Consider the following 19,287-nt stretch of genomic DNA (forward strand, 5'->3'; position numbering starts at 1 on the left):
ATAGCGGATCGACTCTTGTCTTTTGGTGCAGAATATAATGACCAAACGACTTGCCCATTCGAAGTTTCTTCTTTTTAATGTTGATAAGGTTTGTAGTTGAAGTTTGTAATGTAATACACCCATGGATGAGTGCCTGAATGAATATAAGCATAATGAAATGCTTCGCTCAATTTCCACAGTGCATTATACACTTGAAAAAGTATGAAGGGAGGGGTAGGGGAACAGGTGAAGGTGATGATGATGATGATGATTAGGATGATGTCGATGATAATGGCGATGATGATAATGGTGATTGAGTTCAAGTTCGTCGTACATAATTATCATGAACCGACGAATCCGTACTGATGATGGATTCGTTGTTTCATTATAAACATTATCATCATAATAGACTATAATCGATATGTCTACATAGATATATTTTTAGATATTGCTCCACAGTTTAACAAGGAATAAACTTTGATAAGAACAAAGTTTTACCAAGGAAAACGGACCCAAAGCAACATTAGTAGTAGTAATGTGTAATGTGTTGAAAGAACTATGGACTGTCATTTCTTCTTTGATATATCTCAGAATGTTTATGAGTCAGTCATTATTCGCGAAATCCTGTTATTTTGCCACCCGCTGCTGGGAACGCGCACGGCACGAGAACCGCACGCTCCTCAGCTCAAGAAAACTTTGAGATGATTGACTTAATATATGCCCCGCCCACATTTGACGCTACAAGTACTTTTTGGACTCCTCTTTCAAAAAGTTTGGAACTAAATTGTAAGATCTTTCTCGACCAATTACAAAAAAAAACGTAACTTATGAACCAATATAATAATTTTCAAATATATCTGAAAATGTTATGCAGTAAAATAATAATTCTTGCATTTCAAATGGTCTAGAAATGATATAATATTGCTAATCGACAGTGGGTGTATACATGCTACATGGAAGAGCAAGTAAATACTTTTTCTTGGTTGATGAACTGTTTCCGCTCGCGCTCTCGTGCTCTGATGATACATTGGTAAGTCAGTCCATCCGCACGGAATATACTTACGTTCACTCTATACGTGCGCGTCGATTGGCCATAGAGAATGAGTATTACTCTTGTATTCAGATAGCATAATGATTACGTGCGAAGACTAAACTTACCTGCATTTCAATGGATATAACCCCATGATTTCAATTTTTGAAGTCGTTATTGGATAACTATTCCGTAATTTACAATCCATGCCACGGATTTCATTGGAATAATACACTTTAGGTGCTAGTTCAGATGCTGGAAAAATGATTTCAAAGTGGATTGTCGTTTTCACGTGCACCGTTTTGATCCTGTCGATCGTGTACTCAGCGACGGGTAAGTAGCGGCTAGGAAGTGCGTTAAAATTGGGATCTTGACGGTCGTCCATCAGGATGGCTAGGTCAGCAAAATTGAACGAACTTTGAGAAAAGAGAGAGAATGAGGTTGTTAAAAGTACTTTCCAAGGTGTGTATGTCTGTTATGAAGTGATACGTTTATTCTTATTGGCATAATGAATAAGTTTTGGAGTGTTTTGGCAGACTAAACTATTAGAAGTCGCGCAGCAGCTTTGTCGTCTGCTTTATTATCTAGATTCCAAAGAAGATCTTCAAAGTGAGCAGACTCTGTCGTATAATGGTTGGGCTGGTTAGGGCGGCTAACAGGTGGCCGATATCTCTCACTTTGAGGACGCGGCTTGGATCCTTATCATTTTGAAACATCTTTTAACCATCTTGTTGTCAGAGAAATGCACCGCCTGAACGTCTACCGCTTCATTTTCTTGATTTAAATAGGACAAACATTGTAATTGAGCGTCTGTTACTAATATTCTGTTATTGAAAGTGCAACAAATTATGTCTAAAACATTTGTTGTTGAAGTAGTGGAAGATTCAGCAACTTTAATAAGTCCACATGATGATCAAAATGCATGTTTTTTCTACATCAATCAGTCAATACCATGACAGTGATTACAATTGTGATGGTATACTACTGCCTGTAATTATAACCAAAGTTATTTTGTGAATGATTGTGAAATGCTTCAAAGGTTCTGTATTTTAGGTTTTGAAATCTCAGAAATACATTGTATCGTAAATTATATAGGCTACACAGGACCCTATGATTTTCTGTATATCTGATTATAGTCTGATGCTTCTCTATCATTTCATTTTTAGTTTATAGTTTGTTGGCATTCATGTTTATAGTGGAAGATGTTTTCTTGTTAATGAAGTATAGGCCCTTTATGAATAAACACCAATGATTCTACACTACACAATATTAGCAACTGCTGTAGAGGACCTTTCTTGTAAATGTTTTAGTTACAGATGATTTATCATGTGGTTATAGGAGTTGGAGGGGGGGGGGGCATATTTATGGTCCAGATGAAGTCCCAATATTTGAGATAACTCTTCTCTTATCTATTTCCAAATGGGGTTGGCCCAAGTGAGGATGTTTGTGCTGTGCTGTGCCACTGGTGTTTTTCAAAATTGGAAGCACATGAGTTTGGGTATCATGTACTATCTGAAGAATTATTCCCCTCAACCACACAAGGTCAGACAAATTAGGTTGGCTGTTATCCAGTGATTGCCCCACCCACAAACAAATCTTCTATAGATGCTTCACTTGTAGTGACCCCCTCTATAAACAAATCTTCACTAGTTGCTTCATAATGACCCCACCCACAGACAAATTTACTATAATTATGCTGCATGGTGACCCCCCCCCCCCACACACACACACGCATACATCCATTCACATGCATATTCAAATCTATTTTATATTTAAATTACCAGCTTCAAAGTCAGTGGTAGATTTGCTGTTGTAAAGAAGAATATGGCAACATTCTAGGAGAGCCAAGACATGCCATATAAGCAGGAGTTTTTTGTCATCAATAGAATACAGAAAATAATTCACTATCTTGCTATATGGTCAATTTTATTTTAAAAGAAGGGCTACATAGCTAATGCAGTTAAAATTTCTAATGTTGACTTTCATAATTATTTGCTCTTTGTTGTCACTTTACTTTCCTAAATAGCCTATTTTGAATACAAGATACTCACTCATCTGTTCTCTATATGACTTTGAGATATTTGAATCCCTGAGATCAGTGGTGATGTAATAATTCCACAAAAGTCTGCTGAAATGTTATTCTCACTGTAATATTAGCTTTCTACCAAGGGTTCAATATGATCATCACAACCAGAGATGTCTTCTTTCAAATAGTTTCATATATTAATTAAAACAAAGTTCACTTTATCAAGTTTAGATAATATAATATAGCCAATGTAGGTCCATGCTATTGTATTGTAAACATCATGGACTACATCCCAAAATGATTTTGTTCTGTTTTTGTTTTATATTTCTACTCCATCAACAGGTTTGCTTTACTAATCCCCTCTCAGGCTTTATACATTGGCTCAATGGATTACACAAAGATCTTACACACTGGCTTGCTTGAGCCCTCTCTTTAGAAAATAACTCCTTTGATGATGTTAATCTTCTCTCTCTCTCTCTCTCTCTCTCTCTCTCTCTCTCTCTTCTCTCTCTCCTTTGCTCTCTCTCTCTCTCTCTCTCTCTCTCCTTTGCTCTCTCTCTGTCACCATGTGTGTTTCAATCATCATTGCTTGCCAGGAATCTTCTAGTGTTTGTTTCAACACTCTGATCAACACCATATGACATCTAGGTCATTGCCTCTCTCTAACACCCATCCTCTCAAACATCCATCTTCTTCTTCTACAATCTTGCATCCATCATGTGTGTATCTGCCCACATTTGGCAACTCACTTTTACTACTTTCTTGCAGTCTGGACAGTGATCTTGTTCTGAGAAATCATGCAGTATTTTTTTCCCTGCAACTTAGGATAAATGTGTGGAACACCTAGCGTATATGAAGGAAAATACACATATGATACATGTTGTAGCCATCAGTCCCCAGTTTTTGTAATATTTTAATTTTCCATAAAATAGGCTAAATTAATTTAGGCTTACATGTATACATACAAATCTCAAAATGACTATTACTTTCCTAATAATATTTCAAAAATGATTAATTTGTTCAATGGTAGATCTATCCTTTGGCCTTATAAGCAGGAACAAATCTGTCTAAATCTAATCAAACAAAGATTATTGACATGTTTAGTATTTTGAATTTGGCATGAATATGTCTCCTTATATGGGACCACCTTGTTTTTCTCGTTTAGTCTTCCTTTTGTCAGATCGGTTGCCAAAACATATTCATCAGAAGCACAACAGGTGGTATAGGATACAAAGAATATGGAGGAATCCAACCAAAATCTTTCATATTGTGGCTCCCTTTTGAAAAATACAATTTAGGAATTTTAACAAACTTTCACTAAGGAGGTACTTATAGTTTCAGTATTGTTTATAATGGAATAATAGAGAAAAAAGGCAAATAAAATGACTTTATGCATTTGCTAATAGTGGTATTTCATTATTTAGAATAATAAATTCTGAAAAGGCCTACTCAAAATGAAATATAATACCTTTCAAAGACGTGCTTGCTATTTTATTCTTACAGTTTGCATGATAATTTTTTTTAAATTCAACTTCAACTTTTAATTATTTTAAAGTCGTTTTGTTTAGATAATGTGATAGTATTTTGTTCCTAATATGTTTATATACTATATAGGCTTATATATTTGAAGTCTACCACTGTATCTTATCAATGGAGCTGTTCTTCATCATGCATCTATTTTAGGATTCTGGTTTATATTCTTGATGTATAGATCTTAGATTCTGCCTGCTCATGGCCTGCTTGATGAGTTTTAACACTCTCTTACCTGACTCAGCAATAGATCACTTATGTGTAGCAATTGGATAACACAGTTAGGAAATACATCCAGGCATGTGCTTTCAGCTTGAAAGGAAGGATAAGAAAGATTTTTGATGAAGTGAGTGAGAGAGAAAGAGGTAAATGCTTCCAGGCAGGGTTGGTGCGGATTTAAACAGGAATGATTTACTGATTGCTATAGGAGATTTTTCATCAGTGGCAAAGATGAACGTTGATAAATGTAATCTAGTGATGAAAACATGACTACTCTAATACATGTAGATGTACCTGTCACTCTTATATCCTTGATTCTGAAGTATTAAATGATATGCAGTATTTGTTGGGTTTTTCAGCATAGGCCTTCATGTAAATTGAAATACATGTAGTTTAAGGATTTTTGTCTATAATCATTTTTTGATAATGCTTTTAAGTTGTAAGCCTTGTATGTGTATGCTTTGTCAGAAAAAAGGAGAGATCATAGTTCATTTAATTTTTAATTTTTCTTTGATAATAAATTAATAATGATAATAATAATAATAATAATATGTAAAATTTGTAATGTGCTGAATCCACTCAAATCAAATGCTCAAGCAGCACCTGTGAAAAAAAAAGAAAAAGAAGGAAATCACCTAAAAGCATCTGCATTATAAACAAAAGAGCAGGAGTTAGATGGAACATACAAAAATGAAAGACCAATTGATTATATGCCAAATTAAACAGGTGCATGTGTGTTTCCACAAAAAAGAAAGAGAACAGAAAAAAATACCTGATGTATTTGATTGATATTCAACTTGACTTTACAAGAAACAGCATTCCAATACTCTCTCACAATTGTTTATGAAACCAACTTTTCCAGGTTGATACAATTTCGCTAGCTGGCATTATACAGAGATTTATTACTGTAGATAGTGATTTTAAGATAGAGATCTTCTTATAATGCAGGAGGTTGTCTTGTTTCTCATAAATAATGTCAAAATAATCTTTTAGAAAGAAACAAAAAGTCTATGACTGGTATCTTGTAATGGACCTTCATAAATTACAGTTCTGTACCTCTGCTAGAACATGACATAACAAAAATACAAAGAAAAGAAATACTTTTTGGAAATGAAAGTGACAATCTAAGCCAGTCATCCCAGACCAGGAACACCCCTGCCCATACCAAGAAATGTAGTGAAATGTCATGGCTAAGAATAGTCCTTATATATGTTTTATTTAAATAACTACATCCTTATAATTTGTCAAGTTTGATTGCTGTGAATGATCTAAACTTGCGTACATTTTACTGATGCTATCTTTCTTGGAAGGTTTCAATATCTTAGGTTGTCTGGTATCACTTTAGAATGACTCAAACTTGCACTTCTTGTTTTGTCGATATCAGTCGAGCTTGTTGCCTGCAAAGTAGCCCAAAATATCCTGTTTCTAGCATTCTCAGTCTGGTTGAATTATGGATAGGATGAGTGGAGTTGGTGGGCCAAGGCAGAATTACACCCACAGATTTATGTGGTTTATCCCAAAACCTTTAAAGATAAACTTTAGTTCTGGTTAAAAAAAGAAAATCAATTCTCACAGAATCTAACAAAATTTACACTGAATGTTCAAGATTACAAATAAATTGTCCTTTGTTTTCACAAAGTGACGGTAGCGAGGAAAATCGTAACGCAAAGTGAATGCAATTTTTATTCACTACCGTCACTTCGTGAAAACAGCGACGAAATGTCATGTGCCAAACAATTTTGGAAGAAAATGTATACTGGCTGAGTAATGAGCATAGAAAGATAAGGAAATCAAGTAGTACTAGCCCCGACACCATTTGTATTGTCCCATATACATCTTTCTGTGTAGTGTGCTTGTTACTTTACCAAAACTGAGCCAAATTTGTTATGAATTTGATGACTCCAGAACCTTGCAGTGCACACCAATACTTACATGCTACATGATCAACTTTTTCTGATGCGTTCCACACCTTTTCTTTCACAATGTAATCGCATGACCAGAACTCAACTTCATCTTTAAGCAAAGAACTCCAATCAATAAAGGCAATCAGTGTAGCCTATACCTACTCACTTTCTTTAACTCACCTCACGTACATTAAAATTACATTTGCTCTGTAAAGTAAATGTTTAAGAAATTATTAACAGAAGATGTGGTATATACCCATTTGATGTATAAACTTATTTTGACATTTGTATAACCCTAGATACGATTCTCAGTTACCTTTTTATTGCAGATTTTCAAACCTTTTGCTTGTGAAATGCCTACCGGTACTAGGCTACTGTCTGTATAAGATATTAACATATTTTGCGTACATTTCATTCAAATAATTTAGCTCGTTTCATTCAAATTTACTTCTTGTTTCAGTACTTTCAGATAATATATCTTTTACACACTTACAAGTGGACTCACTACAACAATGCACCATGTTATGTAAAGTGATTATCATCCTGTATCTTATTTACACTGCATACCATTTATTGTTTATGTCTATTTACACACTTCATAAAAGTTCATTCACTGAATGAATATTTGTATATTAACCCCCTCATTCCCGCAACACTAAATACAACTGGATCTTTGTATGATACAGCACCTGATTGGCATTGATAGGGTTAGTGATAAGAGTTGAACCTGTACACAGAGATTGTTTAACTATCAATCAATCAATGGAAGTTATCTGAGATATGAGTATGGATGACAGACAGAGAGAGATTAAGAACCAGTCAAGTATTTGTTCTGTAAAGGGATCATTTGCCATGGCATAGTGGATTCTGTGAACCAGAGCAGATCCATCTGTTTGCTGATAGTCTGTTTGAGAGTCAGTCACTGATGGCCCGATGGCCTGATGGCTTGATGCCTCTAATGGCTACATCATAGACACAAAACCAATGTCCATCATATAGCCTTTTTATTGTTACACAGTTAACATTTTTTTTAAATATGACTTTGATTAGAGTTTGAGATCTTTGTCAAATGTGTGTCAATTTTTTTTGGTCTTATTTCCCACTTGAATTCTTACATTTATTTTGTTGAGTGATCACATATAATGAATATTTTATTTTTGTATAATCAATTTTAATCAACAGATTATTGTGTCAATACTTGTTTTTATTAATTAATTTATTTATTTATATCTTATTACTTTTTTGCTTGCAGCCTTTACATGTATATGCATTTAGAATAAATTTTAAACAGATTACATTCTGTAGGTGAAATGCATGTACTGTACTCTGCTGTGCTAATATTCAATGGTATAATAGTTACATGTGCACTTGTAGTTTATGTTTGATATCATGTTGTTAGGGTACATGTGCTTTTCCTATACCACATTCCTCTATGATATATCATACAGTCATCAATGCTCCAGTGAGTCATTGAATGATGGCCGGCCATGAGAGAAGCATCTACTGACAACATGAATTAAAGTGGAAGCTACATTTGTTTATCATTTTTTTTTGGGGGGGGGGGGGATAAGAATGAAAAGAAAAATCTTATGAGTACCACTGAATACATTTTATATAGTTGAGCTGTGATTGTGGTTTTCTTTTCGAAATTCTATATTATCTTGGATATTATCGAATTCAAATAACATTGCAAAGATATAGTGACAGAATAAAATAAATATTTAAACATTTTGTGCTATTGAGCTCTGTTCACATCAGGTGAAGACAATTTCATTGACGATTTAGCATGGATTACAGTATGTATTTATAAGGATACAATGTAAACTGACCCATTATTTAACTGTCCTTTCAATCAGTACAATAAACATAGCAAATTTATGAAAATCTGACTCAAATGTCTATTTAAACTTATTCAAATTTCCAGAATACTCATGATTTTAAGTTTATAGTGGAATTTGAAATGAGCTTAAAATTGCCATTCTTTGTGAAAATATCAAAGATAATACTTTCACAAAGATAATACTTTCTTCATTTTGTATACATTCTACATGTATGTAGGTGCATTTATATCATTTCCTTCTTCAAAATATTGATATATTATGGTTATCATATAGATTAAAGATGTTTAACATAACATACATGTATTACTGTGGCAATATATCGTGTAGCATATACTATTCTGACAAATACTTCTCACTCATATACTTCTTTATGTAACATTTCCTTGGATGCCATGTCACAGCAAATATACTTTTGTGCATTACAGTATGTCAGCACAGAATGGAAGTGTCAAGTTTGTATGAATGGAAATGAGAGTTAACAAGTCATTACCACTGTCTCCTTTGACTAGGGGTGTTTAAGGGGTGAAAGGGAGGGGCAACATAGCACCTCTCCTGTGTCAGTCAGCGAGCCTAACTAACTATCACTTTATAATGCCCTGTAAATAGGCACATCCTGTACTTGTGTGTTGTAATTGCACAGAAGTTATTATACACGTGTAATACATGTATGTGTGTGCTGAGGAACGTTAGATGTTGAATGTGCTGTATTCCAATTTCGGAATTCAACAAGGTTTTAAAGAATGTTTACATTACATGATATCAAATGTATGTTGATGGGGAAACTCTTCATACATTCATGTTCATATTGTTAAAAGAAATATTTAACGTCTTTCAAAATAAAACATCAATCGGACTGATTTGTGATTTTCATTACAATTCTAAGCACTAATTATCGGACATTTACACGTTTATTTTATATTCTGTTGCATTGTTTTCCTAAGAGTTTTGGGGTTTCTTCTTGACTGTGTGCTCCTGGATAAAATGTTAATAAGCTTACATCACCTCAAGACCTCAAGAACCACACATTGTAACCAAGCATAATCAATTCTCTCAGCACTCTCATTAGAATAATATCCTTTGGTTTACTGACAAACCTCTTTCTGATTGTTTATGAAGCCAATCATGTATGATTAGGATGTCTACTCATTGTAAGGAAATCAAATGATAATGACCTCTGACACACTTCTAGTTGCTCACATCCTTCTTAGTAAGATGGGTTCAATGACCTGAGGGGTGTTTCATAAAGCTGTTCGTAAAGTTACGCATGACTTTACAAATGACTTAAATATGAAAAGCCAAATGGGATGCTCAATCATTATTAACTGCATCAACTAAAGTTGAACTGTGCAGATGTAGATTGACATTCTGAAACGTTTTTAATGCAAAGTTTACTTTTTTGCCATAATTTAATTAAGGTTATTGGAAATATAGTCAAACTTTGTTAAAACATCAGGAAACACTTTGGGCATCCTCTCTGGCACTTCATATACAAGTCGTTCATAAAGTCATGCGTAACTTTACGAACAGCTTTACGAAACACCCCCAGGAGAAGTGAGTTTGCTAAGAAACAGTCCACCTACTTGACATGTTTGAGTGACCATGAGCTCTGACTGCTACATCAGTTTTGAAAGCTGAAAAAATGTAAAAGGAAATTACAACTATGCTGTTTTTAACTGAATCATACTTATCATGCTCATAGGATATACCGGTAGACAATTCCTACAGAATATTTTACTTAATTTTGTTTTGTTGTAAAATTGCTTTATTTAAGATACTCTCTGTTTCATTAACAGGCCTAAACAGTATTCTGATAGAAAGTATTGACTTCATAGCAATAACAAGGGAGCTCTGAGTTTACAGTAATGCACTTTTTTTTGGTATGGACACAATAATATTGGTGTGATGGAATTTCAGAGGTTGATGTACAGTATTTTGATGTAATGGATTTATTTGAACTTGTGCTACTCTTGGGTCAAAGAGTGACAAAAATAAACCCATTAGTCATGGACTCAATGACGCCTGGTAGTGCATCATACTTGATTTAAACACAGATAATTTTGTTACTAATACAGTAGTTTTACATGTAGTTCATGAATTCATGGCACTGTTCAGTTTCTGGATTGAGACTGTACATATTAAAGCAGAGACATGTCTGTAACTCTTCTCTGGTATAACAATATAACTCTTAGTAGGTCCATGGTATAACTGACATTGAATTCAGCTCTTATAATGCAATACAAAGATTTAAAAGTAAAATTAATTGATATTTGAATTGTTTAGTTATATTAGAATATACTGTAAGTTCCTTATAATAGTCGATATCTTCTCATAAGTAGTTGAATCAGAGATTGAGATCAACTTTTCCCTGTTGCTTCCAGGTAGTTTTTTTAAACAATTTAATGGATTGACCAGAACTCAACTTTACCTTTAACATGTACATGTTGTATCAGGCAAAAGATTATGAATGGTGAAGGTTCATATCCTTCACCGTTTTGGGAATTTAATATTAAAGAGATTGTAGAAGAGGCTGAGGCTGATATCATGGTAATGACCCATTAAAATACCAAGTGAGAGAGCTTTGTCCTTCAGTTATTAATAAAATCAAATTTCATGTCACCTTGGCTCACTCATAGTCCTTTGCCCATCAGCGAAAAGTTCCTTTCCAGACCAGCTACATGTACAATGTATTGTGGACAGAATTCGATCTGATGGTTTAAAAAAGATGAGAAATCATCCTATCAATCATAAACCTTGTCACATTAATTAAAAAATTGTCTATAATATCTTTCACATATTCTGGTAAACTTCAGTTTGGCCCTTACGATATATTGTACGATAAGCACTTTAAAGTTTAAAGTTTAAACTACTCTCATTTTGTTATTTTCCCTTCATCTTTCATGACATTCTGGTGATATTTTGTGAGTAAACATATTGACTTGATCTGTGGACCTGACTCACTTAGTGTCAGAATAAACTAACAGAATATGGTATTAGTCATGGTACCTTGTCACATCAATTCATCTTAAATGTCATAAAACAAATTGAAAGGTCCAGGGTGATGATCATTCATATCAAAGACAATGTACGATTATAATACAAACTTTCCACAGCCTCATGCATTTAGTAAGTTAAGCTGTTGAATACTGAATTGTCTCTTTTCCTTAGGCATTAACACAGGGAGCAGCAGGTTCCTGTAGGCAATAATGGGTTTATTTATGGGGTCTGAGGGCAATTTCCCCCAAACCCCAAAAGAGCCCCAAAGAGAGGGCTTTGGTCATGCATCACTGACCATGCTGACCATGATTCATTTTATACATTTAATTTTTGTAAGTATCACACTACTGTATATGATGCAGTTGCAAGTTAAATATTTTTGCTTTTTTTTTTTTTTTAGTATCAGAGAGACTCATTGTTATTTATATTTATAGGTATATTGGACCTCTGGCTCCATTTTACACTTTAATTAGTTTTCATAATTTTCATAAACTTTCATGGGTAATGAATGTATTCATCAGCAAAAAGTTTGAAAATGGCCATGTGATTGATAATAAATTGTTTATGTGAAATAAATTGTTGAGAGCATGGCTTATTGAATGCAATTAAACTGACTGAGGTAGAAATTTCATAATTGAACTTTGTCTAATTTTAGTCAGTTTACCATGGTACATGTATAGGCCTACAGTTATGTGCCTCTGTCAATTGAACATCAACTTGATTACTTAAATCCTCAACATAAAGTCATTTCATTTGATGAAGGACTCTGATGTGGTCAGTTGGGCATGAGTGATAGATAATCTTGATCTTGACCTTCTGATGTGGTCAGTTGGGCAGATAATCTTGATTTTGACCAGGCCAAGGCCTATGTTATGATTCATGGCTATTATGTTGTGCCCACCTCCACACACACACAAAAGATTACTATTATTCATTCACTGCCATTACAGTGCAGTATAGTTTCTGAAAACAGGTGAAAGGTGTTCATTTCGATTGTGAAGGGGGGGGGGGGGGGGGGGGGGGGGGGTTGGTGGGGGGAGCTGTTATTCACAGAGAGAGAGGTCAAGAAGTGACCAAGGAAGGAGACAGGAGGAATGAATGGAAGGTTACAATTTAGCATTAATAAATGACAGAAGAAAGGAAGGAAAGAAGAAAGGAAGGGGGAAGGAGGAAGGAAGGAAAGAAATACAAAAATAAAGGACTAGGTGAATATATTAATGCATTCAAAGGCTGAATACACAGGGAGAGAAAGGGATAGAGAGAGAGAGAGATAGAGAGAGGAAAAAAATGATATAATGAATATTGAATAATATATGGATACAAATGAGAAATGATGAAACTGAATAGTTTAGGCATACAAATGTTGGAAACATACTCCCAGACTATGATTGAGTGTAAATAAGTTTAGGAGAAAATAAAATAAACAGAAAACTAAAAAAAAAAAAGTTTTACAAACAAAAAGGATAACTACAGAATGCTGTGGTTTAGGAATAGGCCTTTCTTTCCAAAGTTGTGTTTGTAGGGGGCAGTAAAGGTCAATGGCGATTGATCAGTCTGCTGGCAGAGATAAACTGCACTAGGCATATGCTTTGAATTATAGGGGAGAGTATAATCTCTACTACAGGACATTCTCATAGGATTGCTTCCGACATCATCTGTGATAGAGATGAGTGGAGGGGGTTCAAGTTTAGAGAGAGGAGCAAAATATTGCAAATAGTACCAAGGAAACATGTTCAATAGAAGGAGTTACTTCCCCTTCAAGTTATACAAAAATGATCTGTTTAGAGCCTTGCAGAAAAATAGGGAGAACTTTTAAAAAAGTGACTGCATACCAGCAAGCATACAGTACATAAATGAGTTGGTAAAAACTGAAATCTACTAAGTACTGTAAACGATGGAATGAACTGAAAAGTATTTAGTTGTACCCCAAAAATGTTATTCATATGTGTTTTTTATATTATACAAAAAATCAGGCAGATCAAGAATAGTTTAAAAAGTAAAAGGATCTATTTAGGAAATGGGAAAGGAAGAACTTGATTTGGAAAAACATTTAGAGAAAATGAGAGAGAGAATTTAGAATAGAGAAGGAAAATCTAGAATAAGAGAGAGAACAAAATTGGAATGGAGAAGGAAAATGTACAATAAGAATGAGACAAACTTGAAAAAGTTTGTGTGCATTATTTTGTCTTTTTTTGTGCTTGTGTATTGTAAGTTTGTAATCATGTACACTACCTCAAGAAGGGTAGCAATGGAGGGATATCTCTTTTTCTACAATTTGAAAGCAAGCACCTTTTGCTAACTTCTGTACATAATGTACATGGAAGAAACTGTTACACACATGCCATGTTTAATGTTCTTTGCATCTGTTGTAGTAATTTGTGTCAATGACATTTTCACCAAGTCTAGCTCCATGCAAAGCAGGGCCAAAGCCAAGTCAAGTCACAAACTTTAGAAGGATATTTCCTCTTCAATGAAGGTCATTGATCACCTACCATCACCCTTGTACTATTTTAGAAAGAGGCCTATGCCCTTGGTGGCTACACCTGTCTCCATCTGATTAAAGAGGGGGGGGGGGGGGAACTAGAGGAAAAAGATTGTAAAAATAGGCTCTTTCATGTTACTGGAGGGGCACTCCTTAAAATGAATGTTGAATCGGAATGTTCATTTTATTGGAATGTGTGAGATAAAAGAAGCTGCAAATTTTATATTTAGAAATGGTGAATGACAGGATCGGTTGAAGTAAGAGCTATAGACAATTTTGTTGCTGCAGTTTTTCACTTCAGTAATTCCTTTACCCATATTGTATTTTTGTGGTGAGAGAATCCAGTTATGTGAATTGACCAGACAATTATTTGCTTCTTATTAAAACAAATTAGGGTGTACTTGTAAATCAGTAATCGTTCCATATTTTAGAAAGAAAAAAAAATCAGTTGGTAAATATACAAATTCAAGTGTAAACAGCACATCAGACTGACTCAGTCAGCAGACATCATTGAACTCAAGTCTATACGCTGTAGAGTTAGTATTGTAATGGCATGGCTATCAGTGTTATACCAGGGATATGTATGTTCTTATGCTGGTGCAGAGGTGAGATAACGTGATAAAGCGTGATGATCAGAACAGATCCTCTCGTCCAAGGTATCCTATCTACTAAATGGATAATTGATGAGAATGCCTGAATGTAGACTACCAGATGTTCGTTACTACCATGTGGGCTCATGTGATAAGGGTTGAGCCTGGCCGATAATTGGTGCTCCAACTCCAAGGAGAATTTGATAGCAATCTGTTTCAATGCTTTTGATTCCTGTTTGCTCAGTGATAGAAAGCTTGTAGTAAAGAATACACACCTACAAATACACAAATGTATTCTGTTTACAAAATGAACAATAGTTTAAGTTTCAGTCCTACGTCAAAAGACCTAAATAATTCAAGATGTGGAAGTTCAGTTCTCCTCCTTTTGTCTTCAGGGCCTTTCCAGTTTCCTAAAAACTTGTTTGTATATATACTTAAGTATGTATTTGCTACAATCTTCACCTGACTACCGGTATACAATTATACATGTATATGTATGTTCTCATTGGTCGTTTATTGTTTTCTCATTTTAGATCAGCCTATTTTCGAATAGTTTCAGAAGAAGCAAATCATATGTCAAGTCCATATACACAAAATAAGCCACAATCCTCTAGATTTGTAAAATAAAGGAACAACATCTTCCAATTCGGTCATATTGTATACAAAATTAGAATTATGTTGAAAGAATAAAAGATATAAATCTTAAAATTAGAATGTTAAAAATTAAACTTAGATGATATGGTTACTTGTCATGGATTGCAAGACAGAGAAAGACTACAATAATGGCATGAATCCAAACTGTGAGTGTGAGGATGTAGGTTACTCTTTGTAATATAAACACACTTGTCAAAAAGATCCTGAAATACAAGATGCTTGTTTGACAGTAATGCCCATCACAAATTATGACCATCAAAAACTTGTGAGTAGGTTGTCATAATAATACATTAGAACTAAAGTCAGATATATAGATTGAACCTTCTCCCCCTCTTCATCCCTCCACCCCCCCCCCTCTCTCTCTCTCTCTCTCTCTCTCTCTCTCTCTATCTATCTCTCTCTCTCTCTCTCTCTCTTTCTCTCTCTATCTCTCCCCTCTCTCTTCTCTCCATCTGTCTCCAGTGCTTAACAATTCACAGTTTCCTCCCTTGTTCCTTTTATCTGTTCATATTTCCTTCTCACCTCCAATGTAGTTTCAAAGTTTTAATGTAACTTTCCCTTGTTTTGTTCTGCTCACCGCTATTTCATACCAGGTGTTTCTGACTCCTGTCCTGCAATTTTCATGAAATTGCAGGACAGTAGTAACATTAAATATTCTTGCACAAAAAAATATTGAAGATATTGAATAATCTGTACCTCATATTGATATTGAGATGGAAGAATGTAAAGTTCATCACTCTGATGCAAAGTACTGTATCAATAACAAAATTGAATCAGCAAAGAGTTCTCTTATCAACACGTAACAGACCAATTTAATAATTTTACTTGAAATGAAGTGAGCACAGCGCATTTGCTTCTTATCAATCAATTCATTACAGTAAAAACGTGACAGCAGGCGAGTGTGAATGATAGGTAACCCACAATCGTCATGGTGATAATGACCCCATCAAAAATGGCGCAAATAGCATATGCAGCTTGCTCATTTGTCACTAACCTGCATGAATTTCTCAATTAACAGCTACTTAAATTTAAAAGTCAGGTTGATTGTTCAGAAGCTCGCGTTATTTCTCTGTCACCAACCCAGTTCTGGTTTTACTCACAAGGTTAGCTATAGGCGGAGTGTGGATGTATTGCAAAAGGTAGTGTACAGACCCTTATTTATTTTGGAGTGTAAAATCAGCAGTTTTCTATAATATCCTTGATCATGCACAGAAACAGAGGTGAATGCACTATTGAAATTTCAACTTAAAGTAAAAAAATAATGATATTATTTTTAAAATCAAGGTTCACCATTATGATTGCAGCAGCGATGTACAAAATGGATATTAAATTTAATTCAAAATGCAGATTTTTTACACTGACTAGTAAAGGACCAAATTTTCTTTTTTTACGTCCTAATCTAAGGTTTTCAGATGACATTAGACTTAGCATGCTTGCTATGATTTTCAGTGATTTCGTATATTGCAGCCATTTACAGATTACTTGTATAGTTAATAAAATAATGTCCATTCATGATCCACAGCAATGTTACAGCAATGTTTTCCGATATTCTACTGTACATCTTAGTACCTCAGTCACACGTCACTCATACTGATTCCAAAGTCCTTGGGGGAAATGTAATTTTTGTATAGCCTGTTATCATTCTAGTATTGGTCTGCTATGGTTTGACTGTGGTATAACAAGCTTGTCATCTCAGACATATAATAATTCATCAATCCATCATTGACTGCAACAACTACATGTATCAGTATTCAACAATATCATTACTGTTAATGTGTTCATGTTGAATGATATGTCAAAAGCAGATCACATGGTGTTATCTTTCTGAACCCTACTCATTCATTCCCTCATGCTGACTGTGGTAAGTTGATATGATTTTAATGACTAACTTCCTTCCACACCAGAATAATTCAACAAACTATCAATCCCACTTCCACAGGATGCTGCAACACAGTAGCATGCCAACCTGGTGTTTAGCACAATTTAGGAAAAAAAAAAATCATATCACTTTTAGAACGAATATATTCATGTAAATAAACTTGATTAAAAAAAAAAAATATTGTTTGAAAACTGTAAGAACTATGAAAAGTCACCTCATGTAGTACTGTCCTCATGAAAATATTGTGTTTCTAAATCAATATAAGGCCCTGGTGATAAATGCACATATCTGACTTTACATACATCTCATAGTACTGTATGTACAGAATGAAGAAAATGAAGTACAAGAAGAAGAAGAAGAAAAAGGCTTTTGGAACCAAAGAATAAGAATAAGAAAAAAAAAAAAAAAACAAGAAAATAGAAGTAAAAAAAAAAAAAGGCAATGGCAAAGAGGGTTTCATTTAAAAACAATTCTTCAAATACTTAAGTTATATGTTCTTAGAAAAGCTGACTAAAATAGTCACAGAAAATTAATTTTGTGTATATATTTTTTCTATCATATCCCTTGTAATAAAATAGGATTATCTTTCTATCATTCAAGTGGATGTTTTCAGCAAAATAGGTATCCTAGTATATTTACTGATCACATTATCACTTTGTAAAAATCTCTATACTTTGCATCAAAGAGGTCAAACTCCTAATTTCGAAAACACCTCACTACCACATTCAAATCTCTTCATCAACTCTGTAAAGTCAAGTACACACATGTTAATTCAGTTGCAGACGTGCACTCCCCCGCAAACTCACTTTTTGAAGGTCTGAAATATTAGGAAAGTTGGACTTTTTGCCAGGCTGGGGGAAATATGGTACTTCCTTTTTGGCTGTGGTGATTGGGTTTTGGCCAAGGTCTATGGAGATTGCTACCAGCTCGTAATTTCCATGCGTGAGGCTACTTGTAATGTTATGTATTTTATATCCTTCTCTTTGATATTGGGGGATGTATGGAGGCTTTAGCATGTACATGTCTCTGGAAGTCATATTATGATACTGAAAGGAGAGTTAGAACTTAAAGATATGAGTGATTTTTATATGCTTTATCATCAGGATTAGCCTTTCCTTACAAAAGATTTTAGTTAAGAATATAAAAAAGCTTTGAGTTACTATTCTGTTCTGAACTGGAGACTACTAGAAACTAGATGCAGGGCTCCAGTATTTTTAAATAGCGGGAAAAAATAATGTGGCTCCATTTCTTTGTACTCTTTAGGGGAAAAATACTAGATTGTTTTTATACACCAATATCAAACCACATCGAATTTGCTCTATAGTTTGTAACTTTGTAGCACTAGTCCATATCAAAAGTACAGTGTTGTAGCTGCCTTTCATCTTTGACCTTTGACCCAGCAGTGTCACTACTAACAGGATGGTGATTGACCTTTGACACGAAAGGAACTAGGTGGATTTCACCAAATTTAACGCTCTAATAAGAAGAATCTTTTGCTTTTGAAGAAATTCCTATCTTTTCTTCATGATCAGATGTAGGCCTACTTTTCTAAAAATACCAAGGAATCTTTTGAAGGATTTGATGGTGGTAACTAATGCTAAATATAGTACAATAGATAAGATAAGGGCAATGCCTGCTCTCTCTCTCTGTAGATTATTTCAGTTCCGATGCACACATTGAAAGAAGATCCTATGTATAGGGCTAGGAAGCATCAATGATTGAATTCAATTAATAATCTTTTAAAGAAAAGGTAAATTGATAGAGTCAATCTATGGGATTAATTCAATTCAAATAACTTTATATTCAATGTGCAATTTTTTTATTTTTTTTTTGTTACTACACATGAACAAGCATAGTAGACTGACATCAACATAATAGGGACTAACATACTGAGTGAATGGAGAGAGAGAGAGAGAGAGAGAGAGAGAGAATGGAAGATGAGTGTTGATCATTAAACCTTGCGTTTCCTGTATGCCAGTCATTAGGATATCCTTGACTGAGAGTTATCATCTTTATCTCTCTCTCTCTCTCTCTCTCTCTGACTATGTCTGGCCGTCTGTCTGTCTCTCCTGCCCTACCCCTCTGTATGCCCTTCTACTGTCTTCCTCTCTCTCTCCACTTCTTTCTCTCAAACTTCTCTCTTTATTGACCTCTTTGTG

At 34.5% G+C, this 19,287-nt stretch overlaps 1 protein-coding gene across 1 annotated transcript in view; it reads left to right on the forward strand.

Moving 5' to 3' along the window:
- Positions 1 to 1,002: 1,002 nt before the first annotated feature.
- The window catches only part of LOC579837 (vascular endothelial growth factor receptor 1), a 57,608-nt gene continuing 39,323 nt past the window's right edge, over positions 1,003 to 19,287 (forward strand). The window contains exon 1 of the mRNA XM_779931.5: positions 1,003 to 1,342. Within this exon, the coding sequence (XP_785024.4) occupies positions 1,273 to 1,342 (70 nt within the window). The 5' untranslated portion in view covers positions 1,003 to 1,272. The remainder of the gene's footprint in view (positions 1,343 to 19,287) is intronic.

Source organism: Strongylocentrotus purpuratus, unplaced genomic scaffold (genome assembly GCF_000002235.5).
Source record: "Strongylocentrotus purpuratus isolate Spur 01 unplaced genomic scaffold, Spur_5.0 spur5_scaffold_11, whole genome shotgun sequence".
Lineage (NCBI taxonomy): Eukaryota > Metazoa > Echinodermata > Echinoidea > Camarodonta > Strongylocentrotidae > Strongylocentrotus > Strongylocentrotus purpuratus.